Source organism: Danio rerio, chromosome 2 (assembly GCF_052040795.2).
Source record: "Danio rerio strain M-AB ecotype USA chromosome 2, GRCz13ab, whole genome shotgun sequence".
NCBI classification, from domain to species: Eukaryota; Metazoa; Chordata; class Actinopteri; order Cypriniformes; family Danionidae; genus Danio; species Danio rerio.
Genome location: NC_141022.1, coordinates 54,139,094 through 54,160,000, shown reverse-complemented (window position 1 = coordinate 54,160,000; position 20,907 = coordinate 54,139,094). Strand labels below are relative to the sequence as shown.

Here is a 20,907-nt window from a genome sequence, read left to right as displayed (position 1 = left end):
GTTACCTTATTATTCATTAATTCATTTTCTTGTCGGCTTAGTCCCTTTATTAATTAATTATTGATTATTATCCAGGGTTGCCACAGCAGAATAAAAAGTTTTTACGCAGCAGATGCCCTTCCAACCCATCTCTGGGAAACATACACACAAACACACACACACACACTCCGGACAATTTAGCCTTCCCAATTCACCTGTACCACATGTCTTTGGACTGTGGGGGAAACCAAGGATCGACCAGCAACCCAGCGACCTTCTTGCTGTGAGGCGAACGTGCCACCCACTGCGCCATTGCATCACCTAGTTACCTTATTAGTGTTTACAAATTAAAGTAGATTGAACATAAACAATTAAAGGCCCCGTCAGATCACAAGATTTGTATTATCAGTTACAAAAGTCACCGTGTCATCAGATTATGCAATTTTGTCTTGATAAAATCTTGACATGTCGTGGGTAACGAATGTGGCAGACTACACGTTCCTTCACAATCAGTCATCCCATGAGGTCTACGACGAGTGTTATTTCCCAAAGCAGTCAAAAGTGTTTCTATAACAATATTTCTCATCTTAACTTTAACGTGTTTTTCTTAATCTCGTTTATATTTTAGGGTTTATTATTTAAAGGCATTTGTTTTGATCAATCATTGGTAGGATTGATAAGATCCTTTTTAATATTAGGATATTTCTTTTAAATCTAAATGTGTATTGGCCAGCTTTATTTTCAAGTTGTCCCAAAAATTCTCAAGAATTGTTTTTTTTAATTCATTTTAAATAAGTAGTTTGAACAAATTGAGTGCAGACACTGAAAATGAAAATAGAAATGTCTTTAAAGTTCTTGCACCAGCTTGGATTTTGAAGTGAAAGCAATTGTGACACTTGTTTCTCTGAAATGGGACAAAGTTGAAGTAAGGGACTTTTGATAGAACAGTCATAAGCTGATTTTAGAATTTAACTCAATTTTGATGAAATGTGCTGTTAATGTGCTCTGCTTTTGTTTTGAATTTTTTTTTTGCTCTAAAAATAAATCATCTAAATGACAGTATTCAGTGCACTCTAAAACCCAACGGTCAATATCATTAAATAAGATGAGTGTAGTTAACTCAAAATCTACTGAAAGTTACTTCTACTCATTTGAAAAGAGTTTTAAACTCAGAGTTGAAGGTAATGAGTTAATTAAATACCTCATTATTTCAACTTTAATGGAGTAAGTTCACTGTACTCATATAGATCAGTTTTTTAACTCAAATGGTTTGTAGCAATCGGTTTCCTTAAACGGTTTGAGTTGCTTTAACTTATTGGGTTTTACAGTACTTGGTTTGAGTTCTCTTAATTTTTTGGGTTTTACTGTTCTCAAATTGCTTTGTTTACTCAAATGGATTAAGTTCACAGTACTCATTAGGATTAGTTTTTGAGCCTAAATGGTTTGCTGCAATCGGTTTCCTCAAATAATTTGAGTAATCTAAACTTTTTGGGTTTTACAGTGTATTAATCAGGCCTTTATAAACTAAACAAATACTCATTTTACTTAAACCCATCATAGCTAATAAATACAGAGAAATTCACTGAATGTTTCTCTGACTTTTTCCCATAGAGGTATACATGTATCTATCTGTAAATAATCCGAGTTTAGAAAACACGAAGAGCAGATGTGACTCCAGATGTTTGTTTCTACACATTTAGCATTAGTATAATAGATGAATTGTTTGGTAGAGAAGATGAGTGTGTTAATGAGACTGGTGTTAATAAGTGGGCTGGACATGTTTAGGTCAAGTGAAGTGTGAAACATGCAGAACATGTATGATTTCTTCATTCCTCTCTGACGGACAACGTCGCTTTTTGAAGGAACAATTCACCACACCAAACGAGGTACCTTTCTTTCTTGCTTGCTTTTTTTGTCTTTGGCTTTAAATGATCAGTTCATTCAACAATAATTCTGACATTATTTCATCTTTACTTAATCTCATCGCACATGTATCTAATGTAAATTGTATATGTGTACAGTGACAATAAAAGACATTCTATTCTTCTATCAAAGTCGACACGTATGACTCCTATGAAGGTTCTTATGACTCAAGTATGACTCATGTATTATATTCATAATGAAACAATTGTGTACTGAATAAATGTTTTTTACTCTGGCTGGTTACTTTCGGTTTTATTAAGACAAGTCATTGTATTGAAGAGTTGTGTATTGAATCTGATACTGATTTCTGCTGAATAAATAATTACACATCCATGGATAAACTAAAATATAAAACTCAAAATGACAATATGTTTTATTTAAAATGTGATAGTAGTGTTATCTGTCTATCTATCTATCTATCTATCTATCTATCTATCTATCTATCTATCTATCTATCTATCTATCTATCTATCTATCTATCTATCTATCTATCTATCTATCTATCTATCTATCTATCAGTCTTATCTATCTATCTATCTATCTATCTATCTATCTATCTATCTATCTATCTATCTATCTATCTATCTATCTATCTATCTATCTATCTATCTATCTATCTATCTATCTATCTATCTATCTATCAGTCTTATCTATCTATCTATCTATCTATCTATCTATCTATCTATCTATCTATCTATCTATCTATCTATCTATCTATCTATCTATCTATCTATCTATCTATCTATCTATCTATCTATCTATCTATCTGTCTATCTATCTATCAGTCTTAATTATCTATCTATCTATCTATCTATCTATCTATCTATCTATCTATCTATCTATCTATCTATCTATCTATCTATCTATCTATCTATCTATCTATCTATCTATCTATCTATCAGTCTTAATTATCTATCTATCAGTCTTAATTATCTATCTATCTATCTATCTATCTATCTATCTATCTATCTATCTATCTATCTATCTATCTATCTATCTATCTATCTATCTATCTATCTATCTGTCTTAATTATCTATCTATCTATCTATCTATCTATCTATCTATCTATCTATCTATCTATCTATCTATCTATCTATCTATCTATCTATCTATCTATCTATCTATCTATCTATCTATCTCTTAATAATCCATCTATCTATCTATCTATCTATCTATCTATCTATCTATCTATCTATCTATCTATCTATCTATCTATCTATCTATCTATCTATCTATCTATCTATCTATCTATCTATATATCTATCTATCTTTCTTTCTATCTATCTATCTATCTATCTATCTACCTATCTATCAGTTTTAATTATCTATCTATCTATCTATCTATCTATCTATCTATCTATCTATCTATCTATCTATCTATCTATCTATCTATCTATCTATCTATCAGTCTTATCTATCTATCTATCTATCTATCTATCTATCTATCTATCTATCTATCTATCTATCTATCTATCTATCTATCTATCTATCTATCTATCTATCTATCTATCTGTCTTAATTATCTATCTATCTATCTCTTAATATTCCATCTATCTATCTATCTATCTATCTATCTATCTATCTATCTATCTATCTATCTATCTATCTATCTATCTATCTATCTATCTATCTATCTATCTATCTATCTATCTATCTATCTATCAGTCTTAATTATCTATCTATCTATCTATCTATCTATCTATCTATCTATCTATCTATCTATCTATCTATCTATCTATCTATCTATCTATCTATCTATATATCTATAGATAATTAAGACTGATAGATAGATAGATAGATAGATAGATAGATAGATAGATAGATAGATAGATAGATAGATAGATAGATAGATAGATAGATAGATAGATAGATAGATAGATAGATAGATAGATAGATAGATAGATAGATAGATAGATGGAATATTAAGAGATAGATAGATAGATAGATAGATAGATAGATAGATAGATAGATAGATAGATAGATAGATAGATAGATAGATAGATAGATAGATAGATAGATAGATAAGACTGATAGATAGATAAGACTGATAGATAGATAGATAGATAGATAGATAGATAGATAGATAGATAGATAGATAGATAGATAGATAGATAGATAGATAGATAGATAGATGATAGATAGATAGATAGATAGATAGATAGATAGATAGATAGATAGATAGATAGATAGATAGATAGATAGATAGATAGATAGATAGATAGATAGATAGATAGATAATTAAGACTGATAGATAGATAGACAGACAGACAGACAGACAGACAGACAGACAGACAGACAGACAGACAGACAGACAGACAGACAGACAGACAGACAGACAGACAGACAGATAGATAGATAGATAGATAGATAGATAGATAGATAGATAGATAGATAGATAATTAAGACTGATAGATAGATAGATAGATAGATAGATAGACAGACAGACAGACAGACAGACAGACAGACAGACAGACAGACAGACAGACAGACAGACAGACAGACAGACAGACAGACAGATAGATAGATAGATAGATAGATAGATAGATAGATAGATAGATAGATAGATAGATAGATAGATAGATAGATAGATAGATAGATAGATAGATAGATAGATAGATAGATAGATAGATAATTAAGACTGATAGATAGATAGACAGATAGATAGATAGATAGATAGATAGATAGATAGATAGATAGATAGATAGATAGATAGATAGATAGATAGATAGATAGATAGATAGATAGATAGATAGATAGATAATTAAGACTGATCTATCAGTCTTAATTATCTATCTATCTATCTATCTATCTATCTATCTATCTATCTATCTATCTATCTATCTATCTATCTATCTATCTATCTATCTATCTATCTATCTATCTATCTATCTATCTGTCTTAATTATCTATCTATCTATCTATCTATCTATCTATCTATCTATCTATCTATCTATCTATCTATCTATCTATCTATCTATCTATCTATCTATCTATCTATCTATCTATCTATCTATCTATCTATCTATCTATCTATCTGTCTGTCTTAATTATCTATCTATCTATCTATCTATCTATCTATCTATCTATCTATCTATCTATCTATCTATCTATCTATTTATCTATTTATCTATCTATCTATCTATCTATCTATCTATCTATCTATCTATCAGTCTTAATTATCTATCTATCAGTCTTAATTATCTATCTATCTATCTATCTATCTATCTATCTATCTATCTATCTATCTATCTATCTATCTATCTATCTATCTATCTATCTATCTATCTATCTATCTATCTATCTATCTATCTATCTATCAGTCCTAATTATCTATCTATCTATCTATCTATCTATCTATCTATCTATCTATCTATCTATCTATCTATCTATCTATCTATCTATCTATCAGTCTTAATTATCTATCTATCTATCTATCTATCTATCTATCTATCTATCTATCTATCTATCTATCTATCTATCTATCTATCTATCTATCTATCTATCTTAATTATCTATCTATCTATCAGTCTTAATTATCTATCTATCTATCTATCTATCTATCTATCTATCTATCTATCTATCTATCTATCTATCTATCTATCTATCTATCTATCTATCTATCTATCTATCTATCTATCTATCTATCTATCTATCTATCTATCAGTCTTATCTATCTATCAGTCTATCTATCTATCTGTCTATCTATCTATCTATCTATCTATCTATCTATCTATCTATCTATCTATCTATCTATCTATCTATCTATCAGTCTTAATTATCTATCTATCTATCTATCTATCTATCTATCTATCTATCTATCTATCTATCTATCTATCTATCTATCTATCTATCTATCTATCTATCTATCTATCTATCTATCTATCTATCTATCTATCTATTAATATTCCATCTATCTATCTATCTATCTATCTATCTATCTATCTATCTATCTATCTATCTATCTATCTATCTATCTATCTATCTATCTATCTATCTATCTATCAGTCTTATCAATCTATCTATCTATCTATCTATCTATCTATCTATCTATCTATCTATCTATCTATCTATCTATCTATCTATCTATCTATCTATCTATCTATCTATCTATCTATCTATCTATCTATCTATCTATCTATCAGTCTTATCTATCTATCTATCTATCTATCTATCTATCTATCTATCTATCTATCTATCTGTCTATCTATCTATCTATCTATCTATCTATCTATCTATCTATCTATCTATCTATCTATCTATCTATCTATCTATCTATCTATCTATCTATCTATCAGTCTTAATTATCTATCTATCTATCTCTTAATATTCCATCTATCTATCTATCTATCTATCTATCTATCTATCTATCTATCTATCTATCTATCTATCTATCTATCTATCTATCTATCTATCTATCTATCTATCTATCTATCAGTCTTAATTATCTATCTAGCTATTATCTATCTATCTAGCCTTGGACACTGGATTTCGTTGTTTATATATAGAAGTTAATTTAAATGTGATATTGTTAAATTTGAATATTTTTCATTTTGACATTTTTGAATAGTTTTCAGTTTACACAAAACACAATCCAACATGTTACAACTTTGAATAATTTTTTTTACAGTGAACAGACGACATGATGCATGAAGATATGTCATATGAGGTCTTCAATTTCAGTTATGATGATTATTATTTAACCTATGAATACCCTTTGATAGTGTTAGAGGAGGGGAACTCTCTGTTTGGAAAGATCAGCGCCGTTTGCTACAGTCTCATCGTCTGCATGGGTTTGCCAGGAAATCTCTTTTTGCTTTGGCTGGTCTTGAAGAAAGTGAGATTGAGCAGCTCTGCGGATTGTTTGCTGCTTCATCTGACCATCTCTGATCTTGTTTTCACCCTCACGCTGATCCCCTGGACAATTTATCACATTCGGGGCTGGATTTTTGGTTTTGCAGCCTGTAGGCTGTTCAGTTGGTTCATTTTTTTGGGCCTTTACAGCTACATGCTGTTCCTCACAGTCATGACTGTTCATCGATACATTGCAGTCCAGCATCCGGTGTTTGCTTCATCCGTAGGGAATCGTGGGAGACTGTATGCACACGTCTCATCAGCCATAGTCTGGATGATCTCCTTGGGCTTCAGTCTGCCAGAAATGATCTTCAGTGAAACTCTGGACAGATATGATGGAGTTCAGTGTGTTTCCTATTCTAGGTCAGAGTTTTGGATTTTGTTTGGGTATTTCAGTCAGATAATCCTCTTTTTTTTGCTACCATTCCTGGTAATAGCGCTCTGCTACGCTCGCATGGGTTTCACCATCCATCAGAGTCGCATCCAAAGCAGAAACCGCCATCATGCCGTATGCCTCATCCTGAGCATCGCCATTGGATTCTTCATCTGCTGGGCGCCATATAACATCTTCCTTTTCATTCACTCCTTGGAGTTTTTAGGTGTCGTTGAATTGAGAGAGACTCTATCGGACACTGTCTATTGCGTCACTCATATTTTGGCTTATTTCCATTGCTGCCTGAATCCACTCGTGCACATCTTTGGAGGGAAGAAGTACAGGAATTTTCTGCCCTGGTCCAGACGTGTCCGGTGGCTCCCGCAGAGGTTCAGCAATGAAATGTTTAGCAGCCGGAGTAGCTTTTCGGGACAATTTCACCTCTGATTACGTCACAAGAAAATATGTAAACACTTACTACAGTTGGGGTGATGCAAGTCGGGCCTATCAAAGGGCCAAGCACACTTGTAAAAATGAAATGATCAAAAAGTCATGCACACATACAGTTGAGGTCCAAATTATTAGCTCTCCTGTAAAATTTGTACTATTTTATATCTTTTTACAAAATGTAAAATAAGTCTCTGATGTCTCTTGAGTGTGTATGTGAAGTTTCAGCTTAAAATGCCTCACACTTAATGTTTTGTAAGTCTTTAAAACTGCCCCTTTTAGGCTTTCATCCTACCCAGCAGGCACAGGATGTCAGCATGACATTAGATTGATGTTGTACTCCAACGTTGTGGGACGTTGCATTTTGTTTGGAAATGAAAATCGGGTTGACGTCAGAACCCAACGTCAGACCGACACTGTCCAATGTCGGACAGATGTTGCACTTTGGTTACTTTCCAACACAATAAAAACAACCAAATAATAATGTCTAATGATGTTACAGCTTGATGTTGTATGGACGTTTCCAATATGATGTCTATCAGACATTGGATTTCGGTTGCCATACCTGACGAATAAATGTCAGTATTTGACATCAATATGATGTTGCTTTAAGATGTTGGCTCGACCAAGGGCGTAGATTAGCACTTGAAATTGGTGGGGGCGCATGCATTGAACAGCGCAAATTCTGTTCCACACTTTTAAAAACATGAATAAAGTACTTATTAATATAAAATAGACACTTATTAATACAAAAACAATCATGTCCCATGCTGCAAAAGTCAATTTTCATGATTTTACTGCAGTCAGGCTTTAAGGAGGTATGAATGTGGAGACATTTAGAGAGGCGTGTGATGCAATTTAACTGTTTTTTCCTGATAATTGTTTTTCATAGTTATGGAGGCCAAAAACGAAACCAAATTTCAGTTTAATCTTGGTTAATAGTATTATAGAGAACTCGTAGCGAACTTGACTTTATGCACTTGTAGGTTACTAAGGGTTGACGGAGCATTATTTTATTTTGAACTCAATTAAATTATTGGTAGGGACATTTCAGTAATTGGTGGATACTGGTGGGGACACGTCCCCTTCGTTCATGCCAATTCTACACCCTTTGGCTCGACGTTGGATTTGGGCACTTTCCAACAAAACCTAAAATCAACAAAATATCAATTATTGTCGTTATTGAACGTCAAAATAACATTGACCTAAATCTAACCTAATATTAACGTCTTATGACGTTGTGTGTCTGGCTAATTATGCGTTTTAATGACTGTCACTTTAATTTCGAATAAGAACGTGCGCTTTTTAAAAGAGGGCGGAGCTACACATGCCTGTGTGTCTGCACAGACTGACGTCCTATGCTAATGAGGCAGAGATCGTCACTAATGGGTGTGGCTTTCCCCCTTTTGTTGACATAGCGGCATATGGTTTCGTTTTATCAATTGTGTTTGTCTGAAAAAAAAAGAGTCATACACACTGAGGATTGTCTGGATGAGTACATTATGTGGTCATTTTTATTTTAAGAAGAACTATTCCTTTGAGTCCGTTTTATTTAAGTTAATTTGATTAAAAACCATTTCAGCATATAAGCTTCGCTTCTACTGTTTGTTATCACAGAATAACATCACACAACACATGCATTTTACAATAGCTAACTAAACAGAAAAGGTGAATGACAAAAGTGAATATTTTGTTGTTTTCAGACTCTATTAAAGGACTCAAAGCAGCAATATTAATATGACTAATGTTTTTTAATGTACAAATTACGTTAATATGCGAACACATTTGGAAAAATACAGATAGATCCGTTCTGTCGCCATTCAATAGAAAGAAGGAGCATTCATAGGCCTATTATGTTTCCGCAGAATTGAGCACTCTTCTGTCTTGTAATACCGTTATTCTTTTATCCAAGCAACAGAGGGAGCTCACAGACAGAAAACCAGACGAGTAAACTATAATAGATGTAATAGACCTACAATTAAAAATGAGAAATTACGAGAATGGAGGGAAAATTGAATAGAAATGTTATTGTATGTGAATTAGTTGTTAATATGTGTCTTAGTTTCAGGGGTTACTTTGCTTAAGATTAATCACTTTGATTCTATCTTGTTAGATTTATATCAATGTATACATTTAGGCTATTTTAAATACGGACACATCCATCGTTGAGGCAGAACTCCTCATGTTCATTTCATGTTTAAGAGTTTGTTTGTTTGTTTACCACATGAACTTGTACGGCTTTTTGAATGTTGGTTTTTAAACACAAAATGTTGTTGTTATAAATGATCACAAAACATAATGGCAAACTTAAGAAAAATTCGCTTTTTTTTTTTAATACCTTCGCATATTTAAAAAAAACTATTTATTATTATTATTATTATTATTATTATTATTATTATTATTTTGAATACGTTGTGTATTGGGTTCTGGATCTTTGAAGAAGTTTTTATCTACCCCATTGTATTGTAATGTGTCACAGAGGATCTAAGAACTAGGAACAGAAACTAAAAAGCGGAAGGAAAACCGGCGTGACAGCATTCTGTGTGCTAGACGGGAATATTCCGCCATGAAGTAAAAAGAAAAAAAGGAAAGAAAAGTGTACAAGTAAAGCAGCAGGTTCAGGAAGGTTAATTCCCATTAGTTTCCAATAGGTGGCAATAGTGTTCAACAAGTCAGACACTGCATATGAGGTTTACTAGTATAAACTACAGCATTTCAAACATCCTTATATTATATCAGCTTTGGAAAGGAACTATCCCTTTATTTTCAGATGTTAATCAGAATTACATTATTTTAAAACAATAGCACAAGACTAACATAAATACAAAACTAAAATGCCTGATTATTTGAGCTTTGCATGAAAATCAGCCTATAATATTAAGTTATTCTTAATAATCCTATACTTAAAAAAGGATCTGACTTTGTTTATGACGAGCAGCCAGGTACTGTTTAGGTATTGTACCAAAGTTAATTTTGTTATTAGGCTATAATAAATTTGAAATGAAAAGAAAACATCTTCCTGGCAAATGAATAAAGCCTAGTGGCAATTAAGGCAAGGCAAGTTTATTTATACTGTATAGCGCATTTCATACACAATAGTTATTCAAAATGCTTTACATAAACAAGAATAAAAGAAACAAGAAAATAAAAGTGAATAAGAGATTTAAAAAGGATTAAAACAGATTAAAATGTGTTAAACAGGTTATAAAAGAATGAAGAAGAGTGGTTTGAAGCATATAGTGTGCCGCAGTACTAAGATTTAAATGGACAATTAAGGAGCATTTAATTTGTTATTAAATTATTTTTGCTTTATGGCTGACAAGAACATTGTTATTATTATCTATATAATAATACTCACTTATTTTATGAATGTTACAATCATTAAGTTCTGTAGATGTTGATTTTACTTCCTTTTTGCTATCTGTTCTATTGTGTTTTTTTTTTTTTTACTTTGTTATTTTGCTATCGTCTCGTGAAGCGTCTTTGAGCACTGAAAAGGTGCTATTTAAAATATTATTATTGATATTGATTCATTGGTTTTCTTTTCGGTCTAGTCCCTTTATTAATTTGGGGTCACCACAGTGGAATGAACCACCAACTTATCCAGCATGTGTTATACTCAGCGGATGCCCTTCCAGCTGCAACCCAACACTGGGAAACACCCATACCCTCTCATTCACACACATAAACTACGGCCAATTTAGCATGTTCAATTTATCTATATTGCATGTCTTTGGACTTGTGGGGGAAACCGGAGCACGCGTAGGAAACCCACACCAACACGAGGAGAACATGCAAACTCCATACAGAAATGCCAACTGACCAAGCCGAGGCTTGAATCAGCGACCGTCTTGCTGTGAGGTGATCTCTGCGCCAACTTGAAGCCCATTATTATTATTATTATTAATATTGTTATCTTTTATTTTTGCACATGGTTACACAATTTAACATTTTACTGCAGTGTCTTTGTGAATCATGGTCAAAATGTTTGATTGTTAACAAGCAAGCAAACAAACAAAACATTATGCATCAAAAGTAATTGAGTACATATTTTAAAACTAATAAAAAAATACAACAACAAAATGAATCTTTAAACAAGAACAGATAAATAAAATGAGAATAAAATAAGATTTACATTATAAGCATTTTGGTGAAGCTCAGCAGATATTATTTATGCTTAGAAATTGAGCAAATACAGTGCTCAGCATATATAAGCGCACCCCTCACAATCTCTTTTAAATTTATATTTTTGATAGAAAGCTGTACAATATTATATTTGTACATATACGCTAGATTCGTCAGTATACTGAAGCCAAATCTGAAGCTTATCTAACAAAATAACTTACAATAACGGTACAAAAAGTACAGACAAATGTATATGTTATAGAAAAATATTAAATACAAATTTTAAAAAGAGGAAGAAATCAAGAGAAGCAAAAAAAAACTGACAAATTTAGTTGCAATTTTTTAGGTTAATTAATTTTTTGCAATATTTAATGTGTTAAACAGGTTATAAAAGAATAAGGAATAGTGGTTTGAAGTATATAGTGTGGCAAATGTTTAAAGATTTAAAAGGACAATTAATGAGTATTTTGACATTTGTAGTCATTGAATAAAACCTTATTACTATTGATCTCATCTTAATAATACTACTCACTTATTTTGTGAATGTTACAATCTTTAAGTTCTGTAGTTTTTATTTCCTTTTAGCTATCTGTGTGTGTTTTTTATTCTTTGTTATCACCTTGTAAAGGGTCTTTAAGCACTGAAAAGGCACTAAAATAAATGTATTATTATTAGTATTATTATTATTATCTTTTATTTCTCCACATAGTTACACAAAATTAAATTTTAGTGCAGTGTCTACTTGAATCATGGTCATAATTGTCATTTTCTGCTCAAAAAAAAGCAAACAAAACAGGATATACCAAAAGTGAATAAGTGCATACTTCAAAACAAAAAAATACAAAAATTATAACAACGAAACGAATCTTTAAACAAAAACATGAATAAAATAAGATTCAAATTATTAATAAAAAAGTACAAAGTTAAATAGCTCAGCAGATATCATTTATGCTAAGAAATTGAGCAAATACAGTGCTCAGCATATAATTTTCCCCCCTTACAAATGTATCTTTTAAATTTATATTTAGGAAGCTATACAATAATATATTTGTGCATTTACATTAGATTATTCACTCAGTACTGAAGCCAAATCTGGAGCTTATCTAACAAAATAACCTACGATAATGGACCCAAAACTAGTACACCCAAATTTCAATGTTATAGAAAAATATTAAATAATTTTTTTTTTAAAAAAGAGGAAAAATCAAGAGAAGTAAAAAAAAAATGGACAACTTTTGTTGAAATTGTGTAGTTTGTGTGTATATATATATATATATATATATATATATATATATATATATATATATATATATATATATATATATATATATATATATATATATATATATATATATATATATATATATATATTTGTTAATTTTGCTTGAATTTTATTGTATTATCTTTCAATTTCTGAATATGTTTGGTGACTAAAACATTATTTGAATCAATATATCTGTTTATTAAATCAGTTTTGTTTAAATGCACCAATATACATTGCCTATATTTACTGATAATGGATAAAAATATTCATTTTCAAAATGTGTACTCAATTATGCTGAGCACTGTATTTTCATTTTTAATTTGGAATGAAACAACGAAGCAATTAGCAGAACTTTAACTTCTAAACATTACAGTGATAAAGCATTTTCATTTATTGCATATATAAAATGTTCCCAAAAAGACTTCTGAAATGAAACAATAATTGGCGAACCCCTGCGGTATGACTGCGGACCCCCTGCTAGAGACCCCTGGAAACACTTCAATTGACGGCAGATAAATGTAGTTTAGATGATCTGCCAGTAAAGCATCAGTCCAGATGACTATATAGATGCTTTCAGCTTCAGATATACTGCATGATCAATAGAGTATTGCACTTTCCTGTGATAGACGGCAGACTACATTCCCCTCAATGCATTCTGTAAAACCCAAAGTGTCTTTAGTGATTGTGTACGATTTCTGTCTTAAAAACTTGATTTATCTCACTTAAAAGAACAGAAAGTCCCTCACCGTCTCTGTCCTGATCTGATCTCATCGAACTCCCAAAAGGTAAACCTAGAGCAGACGGCAGTCAGGAGAGCAGTTCAGTGCTTTACTTAAAGGCACATTTATGCTGATGAAGTCTTGTTACACTGAAAAAAAAAAAAAAATACATATATATAAATAAATAAAATTAAACATTTTACATTTTTAAGTTGAATCAAATTAATCTTACAAGTCCATTAAACTTGCATTCAACTGACTTTAAATTAAGTGGAAACATGCAGCCAAAAAAATGATGTTTGCTTGAGTTGTTTTGGGGTTTGTGGTTATTTAATTAAGAAATTAATGCTTTTAGTCAGTAAGTGCGCTAGCATTAAATTGATCCATACTTCCATACTTCCCTTATGAGGCATCAAATAATCCTGAAAAAGATGTTTTTAAATAAAAATGTTGGATTTCAACTTCATTATAACAAATGATGGGTTGCACACAATGGATTTGGGACAACATGAAGAAATCAAGTTTATTAAGCTAATTAGTTTTTACAAATTTAAGTAGATTGAACATTGAACACAAGTTATTAAAAAAAACTCAGGAATTGTGTTGTTTCAGCTCATTTTAAATAAGTTGTTTAAACAAACAGTAAACGTCATTTTTAAGTGTGTAACTGATAATATATTTACATTTGTGCACAAAATCAGTGTATATTAATGCTTCAAAAAACATTTCTGTAAATAAAATGCCAACATTTTTCTAATGTTCTGTTATTGACACACCTGACCTATACTATAACAAGTGATCATACTTAATATTTAGTGTATTTTAAATTTATAAAAACTTGTTGACAAATGAGTCAAATCTAAAGTTTGAGGAATAATGCTGTCATGCTGAAATAAAAACATTTAAAATTACAATTAGGGGCGTTACTGGGGCTCAGTGCTTAGCGCTGTCACTTCACATCAAGAAGGTCGCTGGTTTGTGCCCCAGCTGGGTCAGTTGTCATTTCTGTTTGGAGTTTGCATGTTTTCCCCATGGTGGCGTGGGTCAGGTTTCCCCCACAGTCCAAATATGCTATAGGGAATTTAATAAACTTAATTGGCCCTAGTGTACTGTATGTGTGTGAATGAGAGTGTATGTAGCAACCCAGTACTGGGTTGCAGCTGGAAGGGCATCCGCTGCGTAAAACATAAGTTGGATAGGTTAGCGGTTCATTCCGCTGTGGTGACCCCTGATAAATAAAAGGATGAAGCCAAAGGAAAAGTAATGAATGAATTACAATTAGATATGTGTGTGTGTGTGTGTGTGTGTGTGTGCATGTACGTGTTTTTGTGACATGTCAGGACACAAATCTGTATAATGTCAAAGGTATGACACAGGTATTACAAAAAGGAGGTGTAATATGGGGACATTGGTGACGTCCTCATTTCTCAAAAAGCTTATAAATCTCACAGGATGAGTTTAATCAGAGAGTTAAGCTGCACACTGACTCCTGTGATGGTTGGGTTTTGGGGTAGGGTGGGGTGAGGGCAATATAATATACGGTTTGGACTGTATAAAATGAATGGAAGTCAATGTAATGTCCCTACTTTTCACAAAAACAAACGTGTGTGTGTGTGTGTGTGTGTGTGTGTGTGTGTGTGTGTGTGTGTGTGTGTGTTACATTGATAATATAAATTAGGCTTTTGAGCATCAAATCAGCACATGTGAATGATTTCTGAAGGATTTTGTTACTCCGCTTGTTAGACTGGATTAATGATGCTGAAAACTGAGCCTTGCACCGCAGGAATAAATTCATCACAGAAAAAAAAATAATAATAATATCCATAATTGATCCTGAACTAAAATATAAATTTTCTTAGAATAACCTCAAACTTTAAACTCCACTATAGTATGCAAGATGTCCTTATTTCTGAATATTTCCATGAGAGTTCAGTTCTTGGTTTTTATTTTATTTTCAATTACATTTACAAACACTACAATATTTCTAACATAGTCATGAATGAAAACTTTTCAAAGTAATATTACAAATAAATATTATCAATGCGGTGGGCGATGTGGTGGCACAGTGGGTAGCACGTTTGCCTTACAGCAAGAAGGTTGCTGGTTTGAGCCTCTGTCAGTTGACATTTCTGTGTGGAGTTTGCATGTTCTCCCTGTGTTCGCGTGGGTTTCCTCCGGGTGCTCCGGTTTCCTCCACAAGTCCAAAGACATGCGCTATAGGTGAATTGGGTAGGCTAAAATTGACCGTAGTGTATGAGTGTGTGTGAATAAGTGTGTATAGATGTTTCCAGTGAAGGGTTGAAGCTGGAAAGTCATCCGCATGTGTAAAACTGGATAAGTTGGCGGTTCATTCCGCTGTAGCGACCCCTGATTAATAAAGGGACTAAGCCGAAAAGAAAATAAATGAATGAATTATCAATGTGTTGCACACACATTAAAAATGAAAATATTACTTTTCTTTGAATAATCTCAAACGCTTAACTGTGCTATAATGCTTGAACTTTTTTCTTATTTCTGAATATTGGCATGATAGCAAAATTCTTGTTTTTTCATGCTTACAGCTTCTCAATAATATTTACAAGCAATATTTCACGATATTTACTGAGTCATAAATGGAAACTTTTCAAAGATATCAAAATGTTTACTGAAAGCTAAATTAAATTGATCAATCATGCGTCACACACAGTAAAAAATTTAATATTTAAGTATTAATTTCCTCTAAATAACCTCAATTTTTTTTCTTTTTTTCTGAATATTTGCATGATGTTTTTTATTCTTACTCTCTCAATAATATTTACAAACAATACAGTATTTCACAATATTTGATCACACAAATGGAAACTTTTCAAAGACATCAAAATATTTACAGAACATAAACTTTTTAATGCAAGTGTCACAACACAAGATGTTCATATGTAAAAAAAAAAAAATCCCAGCACTAGTCTGACAGCACGGCTGCTTTGACATTTCAGTGGCGTTAAAATGACACTTTGTTTACAGCCCTGACGAGCCTCGCTAAATGTCCTCGATTGAATCGTTTCACCAAGATAAAGAACATAAAACATAAACATGGTCAACATTTCTGAAGACAAGCTTAAGGCCTTGCTCGTATTTGTTATCCTAAACCACAAATTCCTTCTTGTTCTTTTTTGAGATTTTATCAAAGTATAGCTAAATAAATGAGCTTTCCACTGATGCGCAGAGGGGTGTCTTAGCACTGGACAATATTTAATCGAGATATACATAAATGAGTATAGCACTTACAGATCTCTTTTATATTAATGCTTTCTATAGATGATATAAAAATTATATTTGTGCATATACATATTATATACAGCAGGGAAAATAAGCATCATTTACACATCATTTAGCTGTTGACATAAAATTGAACCAGATTTTGGTAAAAATCCAAACAATATAAACATAAAAATAAAACAAAACCATAAAAATCTGAAATATAAGATTTGTGTGATAACATTGAAATGACAAGGAGACTACTTAAACGTTTGTAACACTCTATATAAAAGGCTGAGAAAGAGCAAAGGGTTGCTGAAAAGCTACTAAGAGATTTCAGCTGCTGTCTGGGCTTTCACTGCCTTTGTACATTTCCCTTTTTTCATGTGTTCAATACTTTTTCCCTGCGTCTTTTCAGTTTATTATATAAACATAACATAATTTGTAGACTAATTAGATTTGTTTTCTTAGTTTATATGGATTTCTTTCAACATAGGGAACAATTTTAAGTCAATGGTACCTTTAGAAATATGTTTTCTGAGAAAAATGGTGACGTTCAATACTCATTTTCCCCACTGTATATACACATACATGTGCATACATTAAATTAGTCAGTACCAAAGCCCAAACTGGAAATAATCTAACAAAATAAAAGACCACAGTGCAGAAATGTGCACACCTCAATGAATATGTCGGGGAAAATTATATATATATATATATATATATATATATATATATATATATATATATATATATATATATATATATATATATATATATATATATGTGTGTGTGTGTGTGTGTTAAAATTTTGCAGTTTGTAATTGTTTTTCAACACCTCATTTGAATTCACACATACTATTTTATATTCCTAAAGATTTAAAAGGGTGGCACAGTGGGTAGTGGTGTCACCTCACAGCAAAAAGGTCATTGGTTCGAGCCCTGGCTGGGTCAGTTGCCATTTCTGTGTGGAGTTTGCATGTTTTCCCTGTGTTCGTGTGGGTTTCCTCCGGGTGCTCTGGATTCCCCCACTCATCCACAGACATGCGCTATAGGTGAATTGGGTGACGCTAAATTGTCCGGAGTGTATGTGTGTACGTCCTGGTCCTCCAGGTTGGGGGTTGAGCGTTGGGCTAACGACACCTCGTAAAAATGAGATGTTACGAAACACCAACATGGTGTGGCTAAATATCAACTTCGATATAAAACAGCCCAAGGAGTAAGTAAAGATTTTAGGTGACCAAACTCTTATTTTAATGTAACTATAACTTATAATAAACCAGTTGTGTCTGTTTACTGAGAAAAGGGTAAAATAGTTATTTTCAAAGGGAATGTACTCACTTATGCTGTACAAATCTGCGATCTGAAGGTTTAAAAAAAATCTAAATAAAGAGAAAATTACCTTTAAAGTAGTTTGAATAAAGTTAACAACTCATATTACTAATAAAAAAATAAGTCCTGATATATTTACAGTAAACTGTAAAACCCAACAGTCAACTTTATCAAATAAAAAGAGTGTAGTAAACTGAAGATTGACTGAAAGTTAATTCTACCCATTTAAAAAGAGTTTTGAACACACAGATGAAGGTAATGAATTAATTAAATACCTCATTACTTCAACTTGAATGGAGTAAGTTCAAAGTACTCATATAGATTAGTTTTTTAACTCAAACGGTCTGAGTTGCCTTAACTTGTTGGGTTTTACAGTACTCAGTTGGTTTGAGTTCTCTTCATTTATTGGGTTTTACAGTGATCAAATTGCTTTGTTTACTCAAATGGATTAAGTTTACAGTACTCATTAGGATTAGTTTTTGAACCTAAATGGTTTGGTGCAATCGGTTTCCTCAAATGGTTTGAGTTACCATAACTTTTTGGGTTTTACAGTGTAGGAAATATACAAAATATCTTCACAGAACACAATCTTTACTTAATATTCAAATGATTTTGTGGCATAAATGAAAATATTTTGACACATGCAATGTATTTTGTGGTTCATTCCTTAACACAGAATCTCTTTTATTGACATTTTAGAAGTTCCCCTTCGGTTGGGGAACTTCAGTGCCATGAATGGGAGGATTCGGATCAGAAGCCGCTTATCTGGAGAGTATTGAACGGGCCAATGAATGAAATTAATTGGCAGCGTAAGCTTGCGCAGGTGTGCGACATCTGCAATTATCTCAGCATATAAGCACACCTGAAGCCAGCAGACGCCATCCTTTTCGCTTCAGATCCTTTCTGAGTGAGTCGATGAGGGTTCCTCTTGCTGATCAGCACTTCAGAGCGAACGAGTGTGTCTCCCGGTCCAGAGTGGGTCTTCGCGGTGGCAGACGGTCGAGCTGGGTTACTCCCTTGCCTGCGGTTCTTTGGGTCCGGTCCTCCAGAGCGGTGCGTATAGTTGCAACTTTCCTAAAAGAGCAACACAGTCGTGCAGCACGTCCTTTTCAGGATGGCGCTCCGACTGTGCGTTTCTGGATGCGGGGGTTTCCTGTCTCCGGATGATGGACACGATCACTGCATTGCATGTTTGGGGGTCCAGCATGTTAATGCGGTGCTCGCGGGCGGTTCATGTCGTCATTGCGATGCCATGACCGTTGCACAGCTAAGATCGCGGCTAACTTTCGCAAGAGAGCGAGCCACCCCAGTTGCCTCCTGTTCTAAAAAAGCAGCGGGCGCTCGGGCAGATCTGAGGGTTTCAGCGGGAGCTAATCCGCCGCCCACGGGCTCGCGGACCTCTCGCTCCTCACGGCGCTCCATCCAAGCTTCGGGTGGTGAGAGTGATCCGTCTAACCAGATGGTAGCTCTCACACTCGCTGACACCGGAGATCAGATGTCCTCCGCGGCATCGGAGGGTGGGCTTTCACTGTCCGACGAAGATCCGGACCCGCTCGCCCCCTCCGGGCAGGTGAGCGCTGTCAAATCGGATCCTGAAGCGGACATGTTAGCCGTGCTTTCCCGGGCTGCTTCGGCCGTGGGGTTGGAGATGGTTTATCCCCCAGCTCCGCGGCCGGACCGACTAGATGGGTGCTACGTAGAGGACCAGAAGGCGAAGCCTTCGAAGCCTCTCGTCCCCTTCTTCCCGGAAGTGCACAGTAGGCTCACGCAGTCCTGGAGGGCACCTTTCTCTGCCCGTGCTGCGAGTGCCTCCGCCCTCACCGCCCTTGACGGCGGAGCTGCCAGGGGGCATGAGGCGATCCCGTCAGTGGAGCGCGCTATCGCGGTCAATCTTTGCCCGCGCGGCGCCTCTACGTGGCGGGGTTTGCCCCGCCTCCCGTCCAAAGCCTGTAGGTTGTCTGCCTCCCTCGGAGCCAGAGCTTATAAGGCTGCGGGCCAGGCTGCTTCTGCTTTGCACGCGATGGCCACCTACCAGCGCTACCAAGCGCAGGCGCTGGCCGAGCTGCACGAGGGCGGGTCCAACCCAAGCTTATTACATGAGCTGCGCACCGCGACCGACTATGCTCTTCGGACTACTAAGTCCGCCGCGTGTGCGCTGGGGAGGACGATGTCCACACTTGTGGTTCAGGAACGCCACCTCTGGCTAAACCTGGCCGATATGCGCGACGTTGACAAAGTTCGCTTTCTTGACTCGCCCATATCCCAGGCTGGCCTGTTCGGCGACACCGTCGGTGAATTCACCCAGGAATTCAAGGCGGTGAAAGAGCAGTCGGATGCGATGGGCAATGTCATCTATCGGCGTGGCCGTAAGCCCGCTCCGCCCGCCGAGCCATCCACCTCCGCTGTTCCTCGCCGAGGGCGCCCGCCAACGAGTGCTGCCCCGCCCCCGCCTGCGCCTCCGGCCAAGCGGGCGCGGCGTTCACCTCGAAAGCAGGCAGCCCCTCCTGCCCAGGGCGCCGTTAAGTCCGGTAAACGGACCGCGAAGCGTCCCTGAGACAGGCCATCCGGAGAAGAGGAAACTTGCTCTTTCCCCGCTGGAGGGCGGGGCCCCGATAACAACGGTACTTTTCAGTGCCACCAAAACATCAGTAAAAGAGCA

At 34.5% G+C, this 20,907-nt stretch overlaps 1 protein-coding gene across 2 annotated transcripts; it reads left to right on the top strand.

The window, feature by feature from the left end:
- Positions 1–1,224: 1,224 nt before the first annotated feature.
- Positions 1,225–9,310, top strand: xcr1b.3 (chemokine (C motif) receptor 1b, duplicate 3). Of its 2 annotated transcripts, XM_087241529.1 has the most exons (3): positions 1,768–1,865; positions 2,001–2,073; positions 6,531–9,310. In XM_087241529.1, exon 3 carries the CDS (start codon positions 6,543–6,545, stop codon positions 7,572–7,574), a length of 1,032 nt encoding a protein of 343 aa, XP_087097655.1. In that variant the 5' UTR covers positions 1,768–1,865; positions 2,001–2,073; positions 6,531–6,542; the 3' UTR covers positions 7,575–9,310. The 2 variants fall into 2 exon arrangements, with proteins under 2 accessions (XP_087097654.1, XP_087097655.1); XM_087241528.1 differs by lacking the exon at positions 2,001–2,073 and having other exon boundaries at positions 1,225–1,865.
- Positions 9,311–20,907: the final 11,597 nt, after the last annotated feature.